Genomic DNA, 26,296 nt, shown 5'->3' on the forward strand with positions numbered 1-26,296 from the left:
TGTGTTTCTAAAGAAGTTCTTTGGACAGTTACCTCCTGTAAGATATCCCCAGAGATCTCATCGAAGCTTCAGATGTTGTATGAGGCACCTTCCCCTATGCATAATATGACCCTTTATGGACAACTTCAGCAAATGAAGCTCAAGTCCAAGGACACCATTCAGCCACTTTTACTTTGTGTTACATACGTACACAACCACCTTCGACACATGCAGTCTGCCCTTTCAAAAGGCACATCTAGTGGGTACGGTACTCTACAAGCTCCCTTCGAAGTTTGATAGAGTGGCGAATGCTTTGAGGGCGCAAACATCCTCTATAACTATGAGCTTTACACACGTCCTCGATGCTACTTGAGCATGAGACATCTTTGTGTTTGCAAGGGAAGCTCTCATCTCATTATGGCGGTTCCAATGAGGCCTTTAAAACTTCAAAGAGAGGTGACATGAAGAAGAAGTCGACGGCCCAATGTTATCACTATGGTAAGAAGAGTCACTTGCGGAAGGACTGCAAGGAGTTAGCAACCTCAAGAAGAAGCAAAGGAAGAGGCATGCGGACTCCTTTGACATGTCATCCTCTTTCTCAGACTCCAACTTCGATTCTCCAACCAAGATGAAGTTTGCAGCACAAAAGAAATCCACTTCTTCAGACAGCGGGAAGAGCTTGATTGCCCCTACCTTTGTTGCTTTCTAGTCCAAGTGATGTGGCCATCCCTCACAACTCTTTGATGCCAGAGGGAGTGTGAGAGGGTGGTGAGAAGGGGCAGCCGCGCCTCATCTATACCAGTGCACAAGTTCTCAAGAGGGACATTCTTGATGCATCGACCAAAGTCTGGCATGTTCAAATCCTGGAGCTAGGATTGATATCTAGGTTCATGATGAGTTGTTTCCTTGACAGCGAGCGGGATTTGCTTCTAGTCTTGACCTCACATGCCCGCACACTTTGGCGGTCTTGGCCAAAGGCGGGGAATCCATGGTCACATATGTTCAGAGGCATTTTTGATAGGATAGTCTCGTATGCTACTACACAACATTGTTGACAGACACTGAGATCTATTATGACTCTTCTCTATTTTCAAGAGTTGGTACAATCGACATTGACCTCAAGGTCTCTCCGAGGCACCTTGGTGGTGACTTGATCACCCACTACTTGGATATCCATGGTTCTACTCTAGTGGTTCTTTGTTGTACATGATTATCATTGTATCATTGTATCATTGTATTGTGTCAAATCACCCATGATCTGAGAGAGGGTGTTAGCAATCTAGTCAGCTCATGTGTGAGTCTGGGCTATGCCTGATATTATTGGGTAATTTAGGCATTTTATAGTGGTCATTTTAGTGATTATTTAGACATTCATTGCTAGCCAACCAGATGCCATATTTGGCATATTTTAAGTCTATTTATTCAATGGTTCCTCCTCTCATTCAATCATCATCATCATTCTTCAGATGGTCTTCCTATTGGAGAGAGGACCCAATGTCGTTGTCCACAGAGCCAGTGACTCACTATTGTATGTGTCATTCTTGTGTTTGGTATATGGATTCAATTTCCCGAGCATATCTCTGAGTTCTCTTCCTTTGCAATGTTCTTTTGTTATTTTGCTTCCTTTCTCTTCTGTCTTTTCAACAGTTTATTTCAGCACTCGCCTATGCTTCCATTGTTGCACCACTTCTAACAATATCTACATCGAAGCCTTTATCTACCTCTACTTCGTCACCTACCATTACCATTGAGTCTATGTTTCTAAACATTTGTCAAGTGGAGGAGCCTTCTTTGCCGGTCTTGTCTTTTGAGCAAACTTGGCTCTTTGACAGTGGTGCATGGAGTCCTATGACTCCTTGAGGTGATTTGTTAAAGGTTCTCCATCTATCAGAGGGTATCATCAGCACTAGTGACATTTCTTCGATACCTATTAGTGGTGTTGGCACCTTGCCTCTATTGTCTGGCTGTCCATGAGCTCCATTTTTTAGGCCCTACATCTTCCTAACTTGGGCTTCCCTCGTCTCTTAGTTCATGGCCTTCTTAGACCCGAGACACGTGTTGTCTTCACCAAGCCAGTCGTCTTTGTTGAGGATTCTCCTATAAGAGCCACTTTTGTGACAAGTTGGTAGGAGATGGGGCTATCTATGCTCCATTACTTCCATTGTGCAAGGCCCTCTGAGTAGTTTTCTATTACGGTGCCCGTTCCTGATTGTGCACTATCTATTCCACGTGTTTCACCCCATCCCCCACCATCTCCTCTGATGGTTTCCTTGTATCTCCCATCCCTTTCAAAGAGGGACGATATCGATGATGTGGCTATGGAGTTCTAGTTCTTTATGTTTCAAAGGGAGCTTCCCAGGATCGTGAAGAGTTGCTTCAAGGTTTCTACTCTACTTTGAGCCTTTCTTTTATGCAGCTACCCCTTTTCTTTGTCATCGAACCACCATTCCTTACTGCTTGGTCCTTGGTCCCTCTTGTTTCTATGCAACTTATGGTGCCTTCGATTAGTTCCTCGCTATCGTCTCTTAGTTGGGTTAGAGACTTGGCTCACCCATCCTTGATTGGAGTTTTTTGGAGCGATCCGTTCAAGGCCTCTCTGTCTCTTTTGCCCTTTGGTGGCTTTCTGTTTGATACAATTTTTATCTAACGAGGAGATTTTGCTTCTTGGCTAGCTTTCTTTATTGATGAACTACATTGACATTTGCACTCTTCCTCCCATCCTTGGATCCACATCTCCTTTGGCCTTCCGCCACATCCAAGATCAGAGAGGAGATGATAGCAATCGTGTGTCATGTGGTCATATCTCCTACCTATGGGCCTTAGTCGGAGTCAAACAAGGACACTAGGAGCTCTAACATTGTCTTTGTCATTTTATGTGTTTTCAACACTTTAGATGGAGGAAAAATTAGTGCACTTCTTTTTGTGTACTTTTGGCTATTTTTTAGCAGTTTGATCACATTTAGGGTTTTCCCTCTTTTGCCTATATATAGGCGGCCTGCCCTTCCACTTTCATTATCCATTATCGATCATGATCCTTTGTGATCAGCCAACCCTCCTCATTCTCTCATCCCCCTGCTACCATCTCACGCCCACACTGACGAGTAGAGCTACATGTTGGGGCTAACTGTTGCAACCTTGTACCTTCAACCATTTCAATCGCTTTGTTCCTTCTTCTTCTTCTTTTTTTCGTAAACGCTTTGTTCCTTCTCTCTCTTGCATCTCTTTGTCTCCTCCTCTCCGTGTTTACTTTCCTCTTTGTGTTGCACTCTCACAAAACCTGCCACTGGGCTTGAGTATAAAGACTTTGGACTTTCAATTGTGTCCTGAGTGGATAATCTTTCCTCAACTAAGAGGTAACTAGTCTCATTAGTAGAGTGCTTCAACTCAAATGCATCTTGGAAGGAATATGAGAGGAAGAAGAACAAGGCTTCAAGGAAAATGATCCCTAAAAGAAAGATTAGTAGATGAAGATCATAAAACCTTGAACTCCAAATCAAGATATCATATTGTATTAACAAGGCCTCCATTGAACACATGACCTAAGAGAACATAAATGAATCCCAAAATGGAGCAATTTAAGCCTTTGTGAGTCACTACATAAGTACAATGAAGTCAAGAACAAACCAAGCACTCCACAATAGCCTCAAATAAATCTTTAAACAAGCATCAACTCTGCTCTGATACTATGTGTAACAATACTAGGGTTTGCAAAAAGAAAACACAGTATGTACAACAACTCAAACACTAACATAAACACAAAACACATGAATCGAGATAACTAAATGAATAAAAAGTATTGGACAATGAACGAATAAATGAAGGAATGTGTATAAAATGCCCAAAGTGCAAAGATGTCCAACAATAGATGGCTCTCGTGGGAGCAAGGTCCGTGCTAAGCCTCTAAGGGAGGTGTCAAAGTGTACCATCCACCAAAGACGGATCCGGAGTACAATAACCACAAGTTAGAGTTGTATCTAGTGCAGAAGTGGACATGCAGCAAAAATGCAGCCTGTAGAGGTGTGAATAAGAAAGATGATCCACCAAGAGCAAGGCAACAGAAATGGAGCCTGATCCAGTGCAAAACACAGCCTGACAGATACAATGTGTGACGAACAATCAGGCACCTGTTGTAGACAATAAAACACACAAATCAGATCATGCTGACACAAATAACAATAATGTCAACAAGCTGAGGCAAAACACATCCAATAGAAGCCTCCCGTAGGGCTAGCAACAGTTGAGGATAACCACAGCAGCAGGCTGAAAACAGGCCACAACTAGCTGCAAACAAATGCAGTCCACCACACAGATGGAAAGGCAATTGAAGTACATCCGTGGTAGCAATTGGAGAAGAGCGTTCAGTATCAAGCAATGGGCTAGTTGCCACATGAGAATGAAGACTGGGTAAGAGCTGACAAGGGATACAAGTGATCTAGAACACTCTGTTTAAAGAGAGGGAACTAACCAAAAGTAAGGAGTTTGCTTATGGGGCATTGAAACTGTGAGAGTGCGCAACCAAAAGAGGAAAGTAAACACGGAGAGGAGGAGACAAAGAGAGAACACAGGAGAGAAAACAAACCGTGTGACTGCAATGGCTGAAGGTACAAGGTTGCGACAATTAGCCCCAATACGCAGCTCTACGTGTCAATGTGGACACTAGTCAATGTGGACACTAGGCAGTAGCAAGGGGATGAGAGAGTTGATTGATCACGAAGGATCAATGATGGATAGTGAGTGTGGAAGGGCAGGCCGCATATATATAGGCAAAAAGTGGCCAAACCCTAAACATGGTCAAAACCCTAAAAAATGGCCAAATTTGCCTAAAAAGAGATGCCCTAATGTGCCCTCCATCTAAAGTGTCTAAAACACATAAAATGATAGACAAATACAATGTCAAAGCTCACAAGCAGGAGATGACCACACGACACACTTGACTGCTAACACCCCCTCTTAGATCCTGGATGTAGCAAAAGACCAAAGGAGATACGGATCCAAGGGTGCCAAGAAGAGTACCAATGCCGATGAAATCTGCTGATGAAGAAAACCAGCCAAGGAGCAAGACTCCCTCTCCATATAAAAATATGGTCCAATGGAAGGACACCAAAAGCCAATAGAAACGAAGAGGCCTCGAACAGATCGCTCTTGAAAACTCTGGTAGAAAATGGGTGAGCCAAGTCTCTAACCCAACCACAAGTTGATAGTGAGGAACTATCAAAGGCGCCATAAGCTGCATAGAAACAACAAGGGCCAATGGTCAAGCAACAGGGGATGGTGGCTTGATGACAAATAAAAGAGGTCGCCACATAAAGGAATGGCCCAAAGTAGACTGGAAACCCTAAAGAAACTCCTCGCGGTCCTAGGAAGCCCCCATTGAAACACAAGGGGCCAAGAAATCCATAGCCGCATCACCAATATTGTCCCCCTCTAAAAGGGATCGGAGATACGAGGGAACCACCAGAGGATGATGGGGGATGGGAGCTCACGTGTGGGATAAATAGTGCACAAGTGGAAACGAATGCAACAAGAGAAAGCCGCCTCAAAGGCCCTATATAATGGAAGGGAAACGGAGCATAGATAGTCCCCCTCTCCTACCAACTTGTCTCAAAAGTGGCTCTTGTAGAAGAATCCTCAACAAAGACAGACGACTCAGTGAAGACAATGCGCATCCAGAGTCTAGAAAGGCCATGAACTGAGAGAAGATGGAAGTCCAAGTCCAAGAAGCTCGATGGACGATCATACAATAGAGGCAAGGTGCCAACACCACTAATAGGCACCAAAGAAATGTCACCAACAATGACACTACCCTCATGATGGACGGAGATCCTACAACAAATCGCCTCATGGAGTCGTAGGACTTGATGCACCACTATCAATGAGCCAAGGCTACTTAGAAGATGAGACAATTGAAAAAGGCTCCTCCACCTAATAAAAGTGTAGAAACTCTGACTTGGTGGTAATAGCATGTGACGAAGTAGAGGTGGACGAAGGCTCTGATGTAGATTCAACATTCACTTCCAGACGAAGTTAAGGGTATTTCCTCTAGCACTTCTCCTCGTGGTGCGAGGTCTTCCCACAATGAGGATACATGGGATATTCTCTACACTTCCCCACAAAATCTATATTCGAGTCGAAAGATTACTCCAACTTCTTTTTCTTTCCTTTCTTTTTTTTGGTTTGTCCTATACTTCAAGATAAAGCCACATAAGTACAGCCATGTGCACGATCTCTGCAAGAATCTATCTCACTATGACGTACATTTTGCTGGAGCACCAATGGGACTAGCTCCTCCCAAGCGAGTCTCTCCGGGCTACAAGAACTGAGAATGCTGGTGTAGAACACATCATATATTGGTGATGCGCATCCTATTCGAGCACCAATGGTACTAGCTCCTCCCAAGTGTGAGTCTCCCAACTATAAGAAGTGAGAATACTAGTGTAGAACACATCATATGTTAGTGACGAAAGATGTGAGAAAAGTAGCATAGCTAGATCCTCCGAAGAAATATCCGTACCAAGGAATGCAAGCTCATCCCAAAGCTCCTCCATCCTTTGGATGTGATCCCTCATCATAGAGGAATCTACAACAGAAAGTTGTCCAGCTTCAACTCAAGAGATAATCAATGCCCAAATATCTGGATCAAGAAGAGAGATGCCAATCTCCTCCAAACCTCTGTGACAGTGTGGATATGTCTAATATGCATGAGCATAGAATCTGTACAACTCAAAAAGAGAGAAGAGCGAGCTCTGGCATTCAACTGATACCATAAAACTACCGAATCCGTAGTCATACCAACATGAGGATCCATGGTAGGTCAGAATATAATGACAACAACAAAATCCCAAAGGTCATAGTCATCGAGGAGACACTCCATGCAACACAACCATAGAAGGTAGTTCGTCCATTCCAAGTTGTCGAATGTGGGAAGAGAGGGTACGCCTAGCCCCTACTCGAGATGCCATCAATGCGAATCAAGGACTAAAAGCCCCGAAAGAACATAACGGGAAAGAGTGATAGAACGGTAGTCAATCTGAAGCATCCCCAACCACACAATCCCCCATAGCATAAACATTGGCCATAGATGTGCTTCAATAAAGTTCCTGCAAGAAAACAAAGACGATGCTGCTACTGGGATGTGCTCCACCTGTACAAGGTCCATCAACCTACAATTCAACAAAAGATATATCAGCAACACAATAGACAGGGAGTATCCGAGGTGAGAGAGACGACTTGATGCTGAGCAAAGAGGGGGCAGCAGTAGACGCACAAGAATACAAGTCTACAACCTATAGACATAGCCTATTCAAGGGTTGGTATCATGCCAGGAGTGCCCGAAAGTGCAATGCCTGCAATACACACAGATCTTCCCTATGTAAGGCCTAACAAAGAGGCCACCCAACACCAAGAAGTTGCCCTCGTCAAAAAAGACCAGCCAATCTGAAACACAATAGAGAAATAATCATGTCCACCTGTAAACAAGTCATCCAACCAGCAAAGGTATCGCCCAACCTAGATAAGGCCGTCCAAGTGTCAAAAATAACAAGTATGCTATGATACCATGTCAAAATAAGCAACAGTGCAAAGAGACAGTAGGGTTTGCACAGAGTAACACAATGTGTATGCCAAACACTAAGAGAGAAGAGAGACTCAGAAACACAAGAACACAGTGATGATGCACTGAATCATGCTATGAGAATAAAAGTTGATACAGCAGAGCCAAAGCTCAAAAGATACCTGCATTGTCATGTCTAAATTAGGCAGCAATAACTATGGGAAATCTACACAGTAAAGGGAGTGGACCGCAATCCTCTGGGCAATGGGCTATCGAAGTAATCACTAGAAGGTGAAAGACAGCTATGAAGGGAGCGAATCGCAGTCCTCTGATGCCATCGAAAATGTGACAGATGATCCCAACTCTTGAGGGAGCGAATTGCAATCCTCTAATACCAGGGTGTGACCTGGGCAACAAAACGCAAATCCCAAAGTGTCGGAGCTATCAAACACAAGGAGAGCAGTCTAGATGTTGACATCAAGTAGATAATGATGATCCCAAATGATGGAGGAAGAGCTAAGCTGTAAAAATGCAGGTCCCAGCAGCCTCTGTGGAGGCAGACGAATGACACCAAGTGATGGAGGAGAAGCCAACCTACAAAACGCGGGTAGCAGCCCCTGTGATAGACAAGTGATGAAATCACTGACACTCGATGATGGAGACCGTCGCCAGAGGCTAGGATGCTGACATCAAGCTAGAGATGATGACACCAGGCAACGAGAAGGCCTCTAGATGAAAAACGCACGTAAAGGTGGGCCTGATAGAAAAGGTGGGCCTGATAGAAAAGGGTACTAACGCCAAGTGGAAGATGCTCCAAACGCAAGGCTCGATGATGGAATAGGGCACCTAAAGCAAAAGAGGAAGGGTGAAGGCAGCCACAAGCCACGAACCGCAATGTTCTCCTTAAGGGGTGTCAAGGTAGTGGAAGGGGCTGGTGAGAGAAGGGAAGTGGTGGTAATACCGAAGAAGGTGGTGAAGAATGATTGAAGAGTAGTAGGAAGGAATGAAGTGACTGCCAATTTTTAGGCATAAGCTATCTAGGGTGGTATACCAATGTGTGGGCGCCCACTGAAAAAGTGGCCAAAATGTGGACACCAACCCTTTTTTAGGTTGTCAATGTGAAACCCTAAATAAAGTGTGTGAACTGAAGAAGTGGTTTCTCAACACCAAGTGCAAAAAATAGTGCCACCTAGTGTCAGAGTGCAGCGATGCGGAAGCTAGGACAAATACTGAGAGAGTGAACATAGAGAGAAGAGAGAGAGAGAGAAGGAGGCTGTGTAAACGCAGAAAATCTGCGATGTAATATGCTGTATAAGAGTGCAGAAATACACAAGGGGGCAGAGGAAATATCTGCGTATGTCTCCAACTTGATGACCTCGATCTCCATCAGCCCGAGCACAGTCTATCTCAGCCAACAGATCTCAAGATCAGAATCTGAATAATGAATACTAAAGTGTGTCACAAAACCAGCTATAAATAGCCAAAAAATAGGAAATAATTGCAGCAGGTCGGCTGCATTTAAGTCGGCTGCATTAATTGCAGCCGACTGCAGTAAATACTGTCCGAATGCAGCAACCTGTCCGACTGCAGGTGCTGACGTGGCACCTGCTGACGTGGCACTGATGTCCACTCTGTCCAGGAAATGACTGGCTAACACCCCCTCTCAGATAAAACAGTAGCCTGTAGTAGACTGTCGGTGGTCCACATCGCCAGCCCAATCCGAGTCACTCCAACCTGCAAGAACCAGATCTAAAGCATCTATACTTGCGGGATAAGAAATCCCTAAGTCAAAGGTTCCCCTCAAATACCAAAGAATCCTCAAGGCAGCCTGCCAATGCACCTATTTGGGTTCCGTCATGAACCCTGCCAAAAGACCCACAGCAAAATAAAGATCAACATGAGTGTTGAGAAGCCAAATCAAGGATCCAATCAACTGACAGTAGCGTGAAGCATCCATCACAAGATAATCTGAGTGTGAAGTGGCCTTCCAATTCGGATCCATAGAGTAGTAATGGGCCGACAAGCCTCCATCTCAAAAGTCACCAAGAGCTCCTGAATATACCTCTGTTGAGAGATGAAAATCCCCATTTGAGACTGATAAATCTCGTGACCCAAGAAGAAATAAAGAAGCCCCAAATCCGTCATCTCGAACGCCTGATATAAAGCTGTCTTGGTCTCTCGAACCTTCTGTGCATGATCCCCTGTCAAAATTAAATCATCAACATACAACACAAACAATACACGACCAACCGCGGAAGTGTGCACATAAAGCTGCAGATCCGCCTTGGAGCGCCGATATAAAAACTTTAACTAAAGAAACGAATCAATCTTCTCGTTCCATGCACGCGGAGTCTGCTTGAGGCCATACAAGGCCTTCTTCAACGTGTAAACTGTCCCATCCGAGGATCCAAAGCCAGGAGGCTGCTCAACATAGATCTCCTCCTGCAAGTCACCATTTAGAAAGGCCGACTTCACATCCAACTGATAAACAGGCCATCTCCTATGGCCAGCCAAGGCAAGAACAGCTTGAATAGTCGCCATACGAGCAGTGGGGGCGAAAGTATCATGGAAATCAATGCCAGGGCGCTGAGGCATCTACGATCAACATGAAGTACAAGCTTCCCTTCAGGGACTCGGTCCTCATCGGGCCACAAAGATCCGTAGATACAAGCTCCATGGGTAAAGTAGACCACCTAGAAGCTTTGTTGGAAATCGCATCCTGATGCAGTTTCCCACGAATGCAAGAGACACATGGCTAATGGCTCACCACTATGTCCAGCAAGCCTCGGACAAATGACCCTTGCGACGCCTTCCGAAGGTACTCGTAGTTCAGGTGGCCAAACCGAGCATACCATAGCTCGGACTGTGTCTGAGAAGTAAGAAGAAGAGAAGTAAGAGCTAAAGAAGACTTCAATTTGTAGACTCCATTCTCCTCATACCCTGCAGAGAGAACCTTCCTCAATCCACGATCAAGGACTCGAACAATATCACTGTCAAACTCCACCGAGAGGCCAAGAGCTCAAATCTTATGAACCGAAAGTAAATGATACCCTAATCCTAGCACATGCAACACCTCAAAGATGGGGTACCACACATCCATCTGGAATAAGCTGCATCTCACCTCGCGCAGCAATAGACATAGAAGAGCTGTCTCCAATGAGAATCTGCCCATGCAAAGGTCGCAAATGGACAACACCAACGGAAGGAGTCATGTGCCATGAGGCACCACTCTCCACAATCCACTCTCGAGCCTGTAGAGCTGTCATCGTAGCATCAGAAGTTGTCGGTGTAGAGTCCTCAATGACTGCTAAGTGTAGAAAAGCAATTGACGAGGGTGCAACCACCACTCCAAAGTCCTTCGTGTCCTTCTTGATATCCTTCTTGTCTTTGTCAGGGCAATCCTTCTTCCAATGACCGGTCTTTTCACAAATATGGCAAGTTGATTCCTTCTCCTTGTCCTTCTTGGATTTGTTGTCCTCCTTCTTCTTCTTTTGATCCTTCCCCTTCTTCTAGGAGGCTTGACCAACCAATGCCTCCGATTTGGAAGCATTTTGTCCCTTCAATTGTTCCTCCTGGTCCAAGACTATAGGAATTAACTCTTCCCACCGAAGAGTCGACTCCCGCCTTGAAGCAATAAGAGCGGAATAAAAAATACCGAATCATGGCGGCAACTGAGATAGTAAAGTGATCGCCACATCTTCAGAGGAAATAGGCTTTCCCGCATTTTGAACCTGCATCTGAAGCTGCCGAAGCTTGTTGATGTGTTCCCGAAGCGAAGAAGACTTATTCACGGACAAAGTCCGCATCTACACCTCCAAAGAAACCCTCTTCATCAGGGTCATCCGGTTGTACATCTGGTCGAGCTCCAGCCATATCTCACGAGCCACCGTCAAGTACTCGATGTGGGCTATCACGGCTGTGGTGGAAGACAGAAACAAAAAAGATCGAATCCTGGCATTCAATTTGTCCCAATGAGATTGGGCCTTGGTCAACTCCGCACGAGCATTGGAAAAGAGTTTGGACTCATCCCTCACCGAAGGCATGTTAATCTCCTCCATCATCAGTTCCGCCAAATCATAAGACTCTGAAATGGCCAACATCATCACCTGCCAGATGTGGTAATTGTCACCATCAAGCTTTTGATCCGTTGGAAGAGCCAGTAGGACATCCATGATCGCCTGGAACTCCAAATCAGTCTCTGTAGACATGTTAACCTGCAATACCTACACAAACACAAAAGCAGCCCCCTCTGACTGTGAAAACGCAGCCTTCTAGGACTGATTCCTCCGCTGCCCAAACCTTCTTTACCCACCGGAGGCGATGAAAAGATAAAATCTGCAATGGAAGGCCTCAAACGCAGCCTTCCTCACCTTCGAACAGCAATAACCTGCAGCAAATTCACCGATTAGACTCCTTTCCCACACGCCCACGCTCGCTTCAGCCTTGATCCGATGTGCAGCCCTCTCGTTCCCCCTCGAAATCTGGAAACGCAGCCTTGTGTCGCGATGAAATCTCTTCAGATAGATTCAGCCCTCAGTCAATCCATCTTCACCGCTCTGATACCATGTCAGAGTGCAGCAAAGACTGAGAGAGAGTGAACACAGAGAGGAGAGAGAGAGAGAGAGAGAGAGAGAGAGAGAAAAGGAGACAGTATAAACGCAGAAAATCTGCAATGTAATATGCTGTATAAGAGTGCAAAAATACACAGGGGGACAGAGGAAATATCTACGTATGTCTCCAACTTGATGACCTCGATCTCCATCGGCCCGAGCACAGTCTGTCTCAGCCAACAAATCTCAAGATCAGAATCTGAATAATGAATACTGAAGTGTGCCACAAAACCGGCTATAAATAGCCGAAAAATAGGAAATAATTGCAGCAGTTCAGCTGCATTAAATGCAGCCGACTGCAGTAAATACTACCTGACTACATGTGCTGATGTGGCACGTGCTCACGTGGCACTGATGTCCACTCTGTCCAGGAAATGACTGGCTAACACCTAGGTCTAATAGAAACCATCCAACACTGAAGAAATGCTACTCAAGAAAACGCAGATGCAAGGAGGGGCTGCCTGTAAAAAAACGCAATCTTGTACCTACAGAGAGTGTACCACCCAAGCTGTTTAGTGGCCGCCCAGCCTATCAGGTACTGCCCGAGTGCAGATAGAACACCATCCAGCCTATTAGAAGTTGCCTAACATCAAAACCCAAATCTGCCTTGGTAAACACAAAGGGATGGAAACAAGCCACCCTACCCAGTTTGATGACAAATGCAAGGATCTACAACACGTGAGGATGACACCCAGCTAGTTTCATCATGGATAGTGCGCTCCTCTTCAAGATCTTCGGCTTCCACACGTGCCTCTGATACCATGTGAAAGTGCACAACAAAAAGAGGAAAGTAAACACGAAGAGACAAAGAGACAATGCAAGAGAGACAAGGAACAATGTATCTGCAATGGCTAAAGGTACAAGGCTGCAATAGTTAGCCCCAACACACAGCTCTACACATCAATGTGGGCGCCAAACGGTAGCGACGCAATAAGAGAATGAGGAGGGCTGACTAATCACAAAGAATCAATGATGGATAACAAGAGTGGGAGGACAAGCCACCTGTATATAGGCAAAAAGTGGCAACACTCTAAATATGGTCGAAACCCTAAAAATGGCCAAAAGTGCCCAAAAAGAAATGCATTAATGTGCCCTCCATCTTGTTAGCAGATATGTCAGTTCATATGTGAGTCTGTGCATGCAAAGTCTAGGCACATTATTTAGGATATGTTAGGCATTTTTAAGGTCTTCATTTTGGTCATATTTAGCATTTATTGCTGGTCAACCTGATCATATTGAGGACATATTTTTGTCCTATATATTCAAGCTCCTTCTCCTCACTCAATCACTCATCTGCCATCACACGTGTGGAGACTCCATGGACAGAGGAGCCAGTGTTGGTGCCCATGCAACCAATGGCTCACTGTTGTATGCAACTGTCTCGTGTTGGAAATATGAATTCCATTTCCCAAGCATACATCTGAGTTCTCATCTGTATTGTGTTCTTCAGTGTTCTTTCTTTTCCTTTCTCTTTTGTCTTGTGCTTCAGCAGTTTATTACAACAAATGTTTACGCTTCCATTGCTGCTCAACTTTTGACAAGGTATCAGATTTCAAGTTCTATCCTCCTACTGTGTTTTCTTTGCTGATTTCAAGACTATTTTGACCAATACTGATCATGCAACTGCTGCTCCAACTAGGCAACCTGTTTTTCTTTCGTTTTTGCTGACGTCAGGATTTGTACCACCTGCTTCAGCCCCTCTCCTGCTTGCGTGTCAGTTCCAACCTGAGTTTTGGTGTGTCTACATCTCCTCCTAGCTGGGTGACTGCATTATGAGGCCGTTTCTGCTGTTTTAGGCAGTTTCTCACTGATTTTTTTATTTTTCGTAGTACATTTCTTCTTGTTTTGGTCAGATTTTGGTGAATACTGCACGTGGACTCTCATTTTCTACAGTCTATACTTGTGGTTTGGCTGTGTTCCCTCTCCAAATACCTTCTTTTCTCTACTTCTCTTCTAAATCCTCTAGAGGTAGCTCCTCTGTGCACGTCCATTGATGATAAGTTACATGGACCTGATTATCTTACATGGAGTGTTGTGATGAAGGCTTGGTTTATACAGAAGCAATTATGGTACATGGTTCGCGGAGCTATTGAACATCCTCAGTGGCCTTCTCCTATTCTAGCTAATTTTTATGAAGACGACCATGAGAAAGCAGTGCTTACATGGGATTCGGATGATGCCCATGCTTACTCGGCCTTACTTCAATGTACTTCCAAAGAAGTCCTACCAGTGGTTACTTCCTGTAGGACATATTTTGAAGTATGGATGAAGTTGCATCTGATGTATGCAGCACCTTCCACCATGAGGGCAATTACTCTTTATGGACAGCTCCAACAAATTCCATTCGAGGCCAAAGATACAATCCAATCTTTTCTACTTCGCGTGACCCAAATCCAAGACCAACTTCGGCAAATGCAGTCTTCCCTTCTAGAAGCTCCTCTTATTGGCCTCCTACTCTCCAAACTCCCTCTGGCGTTTGATGGAGTGGTGAATGCTTTGAGGGCGCAGACATCATCCACTCCTGCCAGTTGTACATATATCACCTTGATGCTACTTGAGCATGAGGCATCTTTGCAGTTACAGGGGTAGCTTTCATCAATTCTAGTGAGGCTCTTGTAGCTTCATGGAGGGGTTTGAAGAAAAAGCTTCGAAGACCTAGTGTTACCACTATGGGAAGAAAGGTCATTTATAGAAGGACTGCAAAGAGCTAGCAGCTTCCAGGAAGAAAAAGGAGAAGAAGATAAAGCAAGATGTGGACTTCTCAAACGAGTCATCATTTGCCTCAGACTCAGACTTCAATCCTCCAACCAAGGAGAAGTTGGATGCGTGGAAAGGATCAGCTTCTTCAGCTCACAGGAAGGGTTTAAGAACCCCTTTCTTAGTTGCTTTCTAGTGGTGGTGATGACAGTGTCCCTCAAGACTCTCCAGTGTGCCAGAGAGAGGGTGTGTAAGAGAGTGGTAATGGGGCCCAAGCCTCATCTATCCACCTATACAGATGCACAGGATCCAGAGAGAGACTTCCCTGACGCATTGATTGAAGTCTGGTAGGTTCAAACCCTAGAGCTAGGATTGCCATCCAAGTTCATGATGGGTTGTTTATTTGACAAAGAACGGGCTTTGCTCCTAATCGTGAGCTCACATGAGAGGCACTTTGGCGCTCTAACCAAAGGGGGGGAATCCATGGTCACGTATGTTCCAAAGGTATTTTTGACAGGATTGTCATATATACTACTGAGAGACATTGAGACAAACACAGAGATATACTATGATCTTTTCTATTTTCAGAAGCTAGTACGTTTGACATCAACATCGGGTTCTCTCCGAGGCACCTTGGTGGTGGCTTGATCACCCATTACTCGAGTATCCATGGTTCTACTTGGTGGTTCTATATTGTATGTTCATGATTCATTCTCAATGTACCATTGTATTGTATCAGATCACCCATGATCTGAGAGAGGGTGTTAGCAGATATGTTAGTTCATGTGTAAGTCTGTGCATACAGGGGCTGGGCACATTATTTAGGATATTTTAGGCGTTTTTTATGGTCTTCATTTTGGTCATATTTAGCATTTATTGTTGGCCGATGAGCATTAAATACTAGCCAACCTAATCATATTGAGGGCATATTTTTGTCCTATATATTCAAGCTCCTCCTCCTCACTCGATCACTCATCTGCGGTCACACATGGTAACTCTGTGGAGAGAGGAGCCAATGCCGGTGCCCACATAGCTCGTGACTCACTATTGTATGCAACTATCTCGTATTGGACATATGAATTCCATTTCCCGAGCATACATCTGAGTTCTCATCTGTATTGTATTCTTTAGTATTCTTTCTTTCCCTTTCTCTTTTGTCTTGTGTTTCAACAATTTATTACAGCAGATGTTTACGCTTCCATTGCTCCTCCACTTCTGATACATCTAAGGTGTTTAAAATACATAAAATGACAAGCAAATACAATGTCAAAGCTCTTAATGTCCTTGTTTGACTTAGACTGAGGCTCACATGCAAGATATGACCCCACAAGACACACGACTGCTAATAGAAACAAACTGAGTGCATTCGAGTTTTGAGGATGTTACTAAGCTAATGAAGGTATAACGTGTAATGCACCTTTTTTAGCTTAACAACTTGAGCAAGTGAACAAATCCCCTCTAAAAGCACTTGCCCATGTGGCACCACTACATAAGTATTTTGTTTGTGCATGACACTTAGCATTACCCCTTGTATAAAATTTGCATTGGCATATTTTGTGATATTGGAGCCAACCATCCCTTTTTTGATGTGGATAGAGATTGGTGTTGTGGGGGGGGGAAGGGGGGGGAAAGAGAATTAAAAAAAGAAAAAGCAAAAAAAAAAACCAAAGAATAACCGTTCAAAGCAATTTTACATCCCCTTTGTACATCCAAGTAGGCTATTCGACACAACTGACAAGCACCCTTTGTCTGATACCTTGGCCCTACCTAGGGTAGTCTTCTAGGCTTCTGAACTCCTAAGAGAAGATAACAATCACCTCTATAGTCTTGGTCAATTGTCGTGCAATCACCATGCATCAATTGATCAACACCCTAGCTACTTTGGAGTAGAACCTCTGGAGGTAATTTGAGGTGTTTCAATTTCTTTTGGTTCCAAATTTGGGCCTAAGAGGAGATACTAAGCCAAAAAGATACATTAATATTAATAGTCTTAATTAGCTCATTTTAAACAACCACAACTCAAAATGCTACAAAGTTTCTACATCCCACAAGCAAATCACAAACTTTGGTCAATTCCTCATCTATAAATAGATGGGCTGCCTACTCACCTATATCCCTCCAATTATCATCAGCCATCAACTAACACCTACATCCCACTATTGTCCATACCCCTCCTTGCAAATATCTCAGTACTACGTGGAGTGTTGTCCAACCATCTAGAGTTGAGGTGCCTGTTAAGCTAAAAATTGCATAAAAAACTAATTAGCTCTTTAAAACAGCCCCAAAACATGTAAATTGCCCAAAGCTTCATTAAACGATGCGCAATCCTAGAGTGCCTTGTCTTGAAAGTGAGCCCCTCGCACCCTACCCACAGCTGCCATCTATTGACTCCAACTATTGGTGACCTATTTCTGCCTCTCCTAATAATTACATTTATAGTTTGAGCAAGCTGCCCTGCTGTCCAGCCACTTCTAGTGCATGCTACAACTTGTGTTTACTACAATGCAAGGCCAGTCAGCATCATCTTCACCTTCCTCTGTTGCTGCCAACTTCCTATAGGCTCCGATGATCAGCTGCCATCATCTTCAAGCGGTTACATTGCCGCATTTACCAGTTCCAAACCCAGAGACTGGTGCATTTGGTTTCCAGCCTGTTGTCCTTCCACTTTTAGCATCAACTCAACTCCGGTTGGCCGTTACAATACTCCAGATCTTTCTCCAGTGGACATTATGTTAGCTTCATTTATCCTCGTGTGTAAGTACACGTTATTGCGTGTAAGAGTGTGTGTTTGTGTTTAAATGTGAACACCTTTTACACCACTTAGTATTAAATAAGGGTCAAAGGTGTAGGAGATACCTCGACCTACATATTCAAGCTATCACTTGTACTTTCATACCACATATTTCACCTATCATTATCAATCTATCTTTCAGTTTGAGTATACTTGCAAGAGCTCTCTCTCTCTCTCTCTCCATGAAGTTCCATCTGCCATAGCTTGCTGGTCACACACAAGCTCCATATGCAACAATGGTATCAAAGCGGGTTCGACTATGTCTCAACCAATCACTACCATAGCTCCCTTGAAATGGAAGGGCTACCTCATTGAAGCTCACACCTCCAACCCAAGCCAAGAAGAAGAAGAAGAAAGAGAAAAAGTTAAAGAATTGCACCAACATAGTGGTTTGCTCCGCCCTGACACAACCTATACTTTCCATCTCCTCATCTTAGATGTTGGCTAGTCAACCTATCCATATCTACCTACATAGTGCCATCATCATTGACCCTTGTTGTGTCACCCTCTTGCACGCTAGTTTCATACAAAAGAAGAAGAATAAGTCGAAGCCAAAGCCCAACCTATTGATTGCTTCAATCCTTATGTGCCCCTCTCTTACAACCCTACCTGTGTCACCACATCACCTTGAACGCTAAAGTCCTCATGCTCAGCACACCCAAAGTCGTCCAATCACTTCCCAACATGGTGCGCAAAACAAAACGCCTCAACACCTATCATCTTCTAGCCTTGCCACATGCCATACTGCATGTTGACCTGCCAAACTAACCTCACACGTACACCACACCTACGATAGCCTACCACGTAGGTCTCCATCTCCAACAAACACACAAGCTGTCATCTCAATCAGCCCATCTCAACCACGTCATCACAACCTTCTCACCTGTCTCGACATCATTCATCTTCCAAGATGAGGTTCATTAAACCTTATGAATGAAAGTTTAATTTTATCCTTAGAAGCTATTCATATTATCAATGCAATTTAGGGATTTTCAAATTTGAGTCCAATACCTCTAAATTTATTCACCAAAATTTAGGGCTTTTTATCTTGGAGCCCTTCGTTACTTAATTATGGCTTCAAACAACATGTTGTAGACTACTCATCCGCTTGCCTTTGGCATTGAGCAGAAAATGACTTGCCAAGCATCTAGTGCTTAGCAAAGTTGTCGCATCCTCAATATCAACTGCATCATCCTTGAGACCAACATTAGAGGACAATTTTTATCTTATCAAATTTTTTTTAAGTAAGTTTTAAAATTTTAAAAATTTAAAAATGTAGTTGAAATTAGACACAAGCCACGCTCACACATGCACTAAGACCTTTCCATCACTTACAAAATAATTATGTGGGGTTCTCTACTCGGATTTTAATCCAAAATCAATTGTATTTCTTTCTATTTTCTTTCATTCTAATTCATAAAAAGTTATGTTTCAAGGGGGATTCTAACCACTTTGCGCATGACCTCTAAGTTGATCCCGAAACCTATACCCGTGTGTTTGGCCTCTAGTCATGTGCCCAATCCCTTTGAGCCACACTGGCTTTTGATCAACCTCTGAGCCATACCTCCCTTTAAGCCAAACTGGCTTTCAATCGACCCCTGAGCCACACACCTCCCTTTAAACAATGTCTTACATTGGGTCCTTGAGCTTGTTGGTAGACCATGTTATGACCTACCTAATGTTGTATCTTTCTTGCTTATGTATCTTCTTTTCCAAAATCATTGTACAAGATTAGACACTACCTCTTCGAGGTAAGACCTTCCCCTTTCCTTCTTCGTATGTTTCGTATCACGCATTTAATCACTCATAAACCGAAGCGGGTTTTGTTAGCTTTATTCATCCTCATGTGTGAACACATTATTGTGTGTAAAAGTGCATATTTAGGTGTGAACAACTTTTACACTACTTAGAATTAAATAAGATCAAAGATGTAGACCCTCAACCTATATATTCAAGCCCTATCACTTGGACTTTCATACCACATATCTCACCTATCATTATCAATCTATCTTTCAATTTGAGTATACTCTCTCTCTTTTTTTTCGTAAAAGGACTCTCTCTCTCTCTCTCTCTCTCTCTCTCTCTCTCTCTCTCCCATGGGATTAGATGTACTATTGGCCAATTGCGCACCTCCTCACATCAGCTAGAGATTGAGAATGGCAAATATAGATCCATCCCACCAGAGGAGAGCATATGCCAGATATGTCAATTAAAGCCAGAGACAGAGGAGCATTATATCTGCCGCTGCCCAACATATTATGAGGTCTGCGGTCGTTTCCACTATCTCTTTAGAGGCGGATTTGGACCACTATCCAGAGTCATGGATTTTACCGATCAACGATGCCTTGGCCTCTTTCTTCTAGAGATACAATGGCTTCGTGACATGCACCTCAGGAGTACAGCTACTCCAAGACACCGAGGCCCTTCACAAAGGTAGCTCACAGACTTCTCTGCAAAGGAGACCCAGAAGACTTCAATACAGTTACAACCACAATCCACACGAGAGCCTCTCTCACCGCCACAGTCCACCCACAGACAAGGAGTACTGATTGATTGAGCCGTTCAGCTTAGCTGATCCAGATGTCCTAGGCCTCGACACAAACACTGACGACACTTCCATAGGCAGATACAGGGGATTATTGCTCGGGCTAGAGCTATAGGCCCTCCATATCCACATGAGATTGTACCATTTGAAGCTCATTGTTACTAGACAGAGCTCTATGTTTTACACATAGCCATAGTTAGTTTCCTTTCTTATTTTGCTTTGTGCTACATATTTTGCCCAGACAATTGTACCATTATACACATGATTGTAACTCATGGTCTCATAGGTCATTTTGGCCTTTTGTAGACGTTAATATATCATTTCATCTCTCTCTCTCTCTCTCTCTCTCTCTCTCTCTCTCTCTCTCTCTCTCTCTCTCTCTCTCTCTCTCTCGTGCGCGCACGTGCCTCCATGGAGTTCCATCTGCCATAGCCTACTGGTCACACACACAAGCTCCATACCCAACACATTACACTTGGACTATTGTCTTAGCCCACTCCCACAAGAGCCATCAGCTATTGGACAACTCTTCCCTTGAGCATCTACACTCTTTTCATCATTTACAGCATTCATTCACTACATTTGTGTTTTGAATTCTCTATATTTTATACACTCGATGTTTTCTTTTACAAACCGTGGCATATATCCATAGCGCCCCATTTGTAGCAATCACCATCATCTTGGCTGTATATCAAAGCTATTGATCATCATTGACACATGTTTCAGCCTTGTGCAGCTGCCGCCCAACCTATCCAGAGTGCTCAGCCTACAGGCATATCAACCAGGTGCTACGCAGCCTACAGGTGCCATCCAGCCCATCTGACACCTCCAGTGGTGATTGCCAGCCTAGGACAGCTGCGTTTTGCAGAGCTGACCTGCATTTTCACCAGCCAGCGAGGCACAAAAATCCACCTGGTCCGGACAGAATATGCATTTATTGCCACTAATCAATTTCCAAGGCTGCCTGCTGCGTTTTAGGATCCGTTCAAAATACAACACACTCTCAAAGCTGCCAAAGAGTCCTCTTCCAGCTCATCTCTTCCTCAGTCCCCCCAAGGCATGGAGGTTTGAATTTCATCGTATTCATATCAGCACTAACTACTTATTCATTCATTTCCATTCACTTTGAGTTCTCTTCACCTTTGAGTTCATCATGTTACTGTCACACACTTTTGAGTTTATCTCCTCTGTTCTAGGATTTCTTTACAAGGGCAGCATGCTACAACAGTGTATATATAAAGGTGGAAGCATTAGAATATAAACATGATAGTTGATGTATGAAAGCAATGAATAGGGTAAGGAGTCCATTAGCAATGATCAAAACGATACAATCAATGCATGACAAGATGTCAAGGGAATGACCTGAAGTCTTCTCTGCCTCATCCCTCTATGTATAGGCACACACTATCAAAACACATGAATAAGCCTAAAAGGGGACAAGAGTAATGTAACACGCCCAAATAATGTCAACTCACAGAGAGAGAGAGAGAGAGAGTGTGTGTGTGTGTGTGTGTATGTGTGTGTTGGGGGGGGGGGGGCCGCGGGGGGGCACATGCATACATACATACTCCCATAAGTATTCCACTTATAGGACTATACCTGTCTCATGAGTCACAACCAATCCGTTCCAATTATGTGAGGAACAGCTTGATGATATAAATAAATAATTCCTGATCTTTGCTATTATATGTAGCCTAAGGATAGAACAGGAAGAGGAGGAGGAAGTAGAACAAAAGTAAGGAGAGTAGAATACTTTCATCCTTACAACTCTATACAGACTCCCATGCACCAAAACAATTGCTGTCATCTGTGCAATAGAAGTTGTACGAAACCTCTCTTAAACTGGAACATTTTTGTGTCAGTGCTCCCATCATTTCCTCGTTCCATGTGGCTGCATTTTGAACAGAGATGAAACAGATGCTTGGACAGACTGTAACCTCGCCAGCTTTGAGTGTGGCAGACAGTTAATCAGAGATAAAGCAACGATGCCATCTTATGAGTAATGACAAGTAAATCTCTATACTCTTGCCTAATCAGGGTCCCTGTTTGCTTTATGCAGCTATAGTCTGTTGAGTTGGGCACACATTCACACATCTCAAATTGCAATCATATCTATCTAAAGGGAGAGTAGCTGTAAACACATACCTTTTCCTGTGGCCTTTCAAATAGTCTCCACATTTTCTCACAGATATTCTCCTCGTCACCTTCCAATTTCAAGCCCGAAAAAACTACATCTTTGCAATACTTGAGATAAGGACCCAATTCCTTGTCAGTATCTGCAAAAGGCAGTTCTGTTAGCGACTCCTATAAACTGAATGAAAAGCCTCCAAGGCAGTGCCTGAATTCCAACTATCTGCCTCAAACTTTTTCCTTTTTAAACCATGTTTTCAAAGACTCACCAATCTGGACATCCTTATTATCTTGCCATCCTCTCTCTAGGTCATCCAACAATAGCTCCAGGTTCCAAGTTTCATCCTTTGAAGGCACCATGTCAAGAGTATCTAGGCTTGAATCATCAACTCCTTGAGAAGCCATATCTCCTTTAGGACTCTCACCTCCATTAAGTCGCATTGACTGACTTTTCTTGTTGGCTCCATGTGATTTACATCTTCCCAACCGCCATGTCTTGCATTTGCTTCTTTGACCGTCAGTGCCAACCGTGGCAGTCCTTCTCGGGCAATGCCATTGGCCATCAATCCTGTACAAAACTTTTAGGACTATCACTAGCATTGCCATGACATATATACGTGATGGAAGTGCATGTACTTCATCAGAGAGCCAGAATCCAGATGGAGTATACCAATCAAACATTCGGCAGACATACACTGACAATTTCTCTACAGGAAGTTTCAACTGTTTTAGAAAACGATGAGCAATGGCGTGGGAATTTACGGGAGGAAGCAGAAGACCTGTCCGTCTTGCAATTGAAGCTGCCATGAATTCAAGTTTCCGAGCTCCTAGCACACTTGTTGGCTTGAACATGAGCCTGGCTTCAATAGGCCAAGAAAGGCCAACCCTTTTGCTCTCGATTTTGCAAAATGCAGCTAGGTAGGGTAAGTTTCCTCTCAAAGCCCAGTTGACAACATCTGTGGGGAGAATAGGCTCTCGTGCAATGTGACATCCCAAGTAGAGAAGAGCTAATGTGATCGACAGTGGCACCCGCTCCTTCAAAGCACGCAACCAAATAAATTGAAGCGCCATCCTCATTTCCAACTCTTCATCTTTGGGACCTATACAGGATAAATCAAGACAATCAATCGCTGAGTAAGGTGAAATACGTGGAGCCTTGTGGAGCCTGAAAATCTTCTAGCCAATAATTCAAAACTTATGTCGACCAAATCAGACATTAAACAAGAGACGACAATGATGTTAAAAGGGAAATGTGTCAATGAAGCGGGCATCATGATAGGGAGGTAGTAGTAAGGAATTCCCACTGAAACATGATTGGAAGGAAGCTGTATGACTAAGAGAGCAATGGCCTTCTGCTGACCTTTTTCCTGAGCTTCTGTGTTGTCTTCGAGTTCTTCCTTTTTACGCTGCTTCTTTTTTCTCCTTTCATCCTGCCGGGCCTCTTCCACTTGGAGGGCCTCTTTGGCCCATTCCTTCTCAAAGACACGGGTATGTGCAAGAAAACGCAACCAGACAGGAGCCACGAGTCCACAGATCAACGGGCTAACGCCGAGTTCCTGCACGGCCGTCTCGCACTGCATTTGAAGTATGTCCTGCAAGCCCTCGATGTACAGTTTCCGGATGGCAGCACCGTCATCGTCCACGGTGTCGATGGGATTGACAGAATTCGTCTGCGCGAGGTCATGCTGCTGCGACAGGCGACCTGTTTCCCAGGGCTTGAGATCCTCGGTGTAACCGAACTGAGAGTCGAAGAAGGCAGCAGGCTCAGGCTCGCCCGCATGCAAGGAGACGCTAGGGTCAAGAACCCCTGCTGCTGCTCCTGCTGCTGCTGGTGCCTCGGCCTTGTGGTAGGACCGCCGTTGGTAACCAGCGAACTGCTGGGGATCCATGTAGTCCAGTGCCTGCTCCTGGTATTGCTGAGACTGAGAGCCGCAAACCGTGCAGTAGAAGAAGCCATCACCCCCCTCGTGGAGGTCGTTGCCACCGCATATGACACACAGCGCAACCAGAGGACCTGCCATTGAACCAAAAACTGCTTTTGCTAACGAATAAATATATATAAAAAGCCTAGCTCCATAAGCCACCTAGGCTAATCAAGACTAATCTCGAAGCTTATCTTCCAAAGCATTATATCTAAGGTAAAGGGACCAATAGATTGTCATCTAACAATCTTACATTACAAAATTTTTTTCCAAGTGAATTGCATAATGTTTTTTAATGGTCAAACTATTTATATTATATAGAGCTCAAAGAAAAAATATTGAGATATTTTGATATTTTTATCAAGTAGCTTTAGTTACAAATGAAGGGTTCATAAAAGAGGGACAACGAGGGGCCAATAGAGTGACATTCTAGGATGCATTGCTTTAGGGTTGTATCAAATCTAAAATATATAAAATTTTACATGGCTCAATTATTTGACTTAAGTTAAGCTCATTTACAATTTTTAAAAATTCATATTATACGATTAAGTTACTAAAAAAGCCACATATTTCTTGTAAATTTGTCACTCGGGGTGAGGTGTGTTTTCCTTTTGGAGGGCGCTACTTTATTGGTCCCTTTACCTTGTATCTATCTTACTTCTTACTTCTTACTACTATATTATTTTGGTTATAAGTTCATAAAACCGAACTTCCAAAGGCTTTCCCGAATCTATAACTATTTTTAAACCTCTTTTTTTTAAAATTAAAACCCCCTTCTCTACCCTTTCTCTCACGTATAATCTCATATTTTCTCTTCCCCTGCTTTTTTTAATTAAAAGCCCCTCCCTCCCCCCTTCTCTCTCTTATTGTAAGGCCTAGGCTCTCTCTCTCTCTCTCTCTCTCTCTCTCTCTCTCTCTCTCTCTCTCTCTTTAAATTCCTTCCCCCTCCCCCCTCTCTCTCTCATGTGTAGGGCTTAGGTTCTCTCTCTCTCTCTCTCTTTCTCTCTCTCTCTCTCTCTCTCTCTCTCTCTCTCTCTCTCTCTCTCTCTCTCTCTCTCTCTCTCACATAATTAAATTAAATTTTTTTCTTTTAATTAAACACTTTTTGGACATAGTTTTTCATACACTTTGAGAGGGAGATAAAAGAAGAAGAAGAAGAAAGAGAAAAGACGGAGAGAGGGAGGGAAAGAGAAAAGAGAATAGTCTTTTTTAAATTAAACCTTTTTTTATATACTTTTTGACTTAGAGAGAGACAAAGAGAAAATATATAATTTGAAAGAGAGAAAATAGGGGGGAGAAAGGGAAAGAGAGGAAAGATAAAAATAGAGAGAGAAAAGAGAGCGAGAGAAAAAAACTTAAAAGAGAGAGAGAGAAAGGAAAAAAATGAGAGAGAGAGAGAGAAAGAAAGACAAAAGGATAAGAGGGGGGAGAAGAAAAGAAGAGAAAAGAAGAAGAAGAGAGAGAACTATAGAGAGAGGAAATATAAAATTTAAGAGAAAAAGAAACGAAAAAAAAATAAAGAGGGAAGAAGAGAAAAAAGAAAAAAAGAGGAGAGGGAGTGAGAAGGAAAAGAGGAGAGAGAGCGAAGAGAGAGAAGAAAAGCGGGGAGAGAGAGAGAGAAGAAGAAGAAAGAGGAAAAGAGGAAAGAGAAAAGTCTTTTTTAATTTAAATATTTTTTTAGAGAGAGGAAAAGAGAGAAAGGAGAGAGGGGGAAGAGAGAGAGAGAATATATAAAATTTAAAAGAAAGAGAAGGAGAGAAGAAAAAAAAGATAATTAGGAGAAAGGCTGGGAGGAGAAGAAAAGGGGGCAAAGAGTGAGAGAGGAGAAGAAGAGAGAGAATTATATATAGGGAAAATATAAAATCTACATACTTTAAGAGAGACTAAGGGGGGGAAAGAAATTGAGAAGAAGAAGAAGGGGAGAGAGAGAGGGAACATGGAGAGAGAATTATAGAGATAGAAAATATAAAATTTAAAGAGAGAGAGAGAAGGAAAAGACAAGAGAGAGAGAGAGAAGAAGAGAGAATAATATGGAGAAAATATAAAATTTAAAAGAGAGCAAGAGAGAGAGAG

At 43.4% G+C, this 26,296-nt stretch overlaps 1 protein-coding gene across 1 annotated transcript in view; it reads right to left on the bottom strand.

Annotated features, from left to right (window-relative positions):
* The window catches only part of MEE12 (maternal effect embryo arrest 12), a 34,908-nt gene extending 10,586 nt beyond the window's left edge, over positions 1-24,322 (bottom strand). Inside the window, exons 1-3 of the mRNA XM_087668781.1 lie at positions 23,662-24,322; positions 22,571-23,401; positions 22,317-22,447 (exon numbers count right to left, since the gene is read on the bottom strand). Coding sequence (XP_087524907.1) covers positions 22,317-22,447; positions 22,571-23,401; positions 23,662-24,322 — 1,623 coding nt within the window. The remainder of the gene's footprint in view (positions 1-22,316; positions 22,448-22,570; positions 23,402-23,661) is intronic.
* Between the last annotated feature and the right edge of the window lie 1,974 nt (positions 24,323-26,296).

The sequence above is a fragment of the Lygodium microphyllum genome, chromosome 27, assembly GCF_053477565.2.
Source record: "Lygodium microphyllum isolate KBCC chromosome 27, Lygodium_microphyllum_v1.1.10, whole genome shotgun sequence".
Classification (NCBI taxonomy): domain Eukaryota; kingdom Viridiplantae; phylum Streptophyta; class Polypodiopsida; order Schizaeales; family Lygodiaceae; genus Lygodium; species Lygodium microphyllum.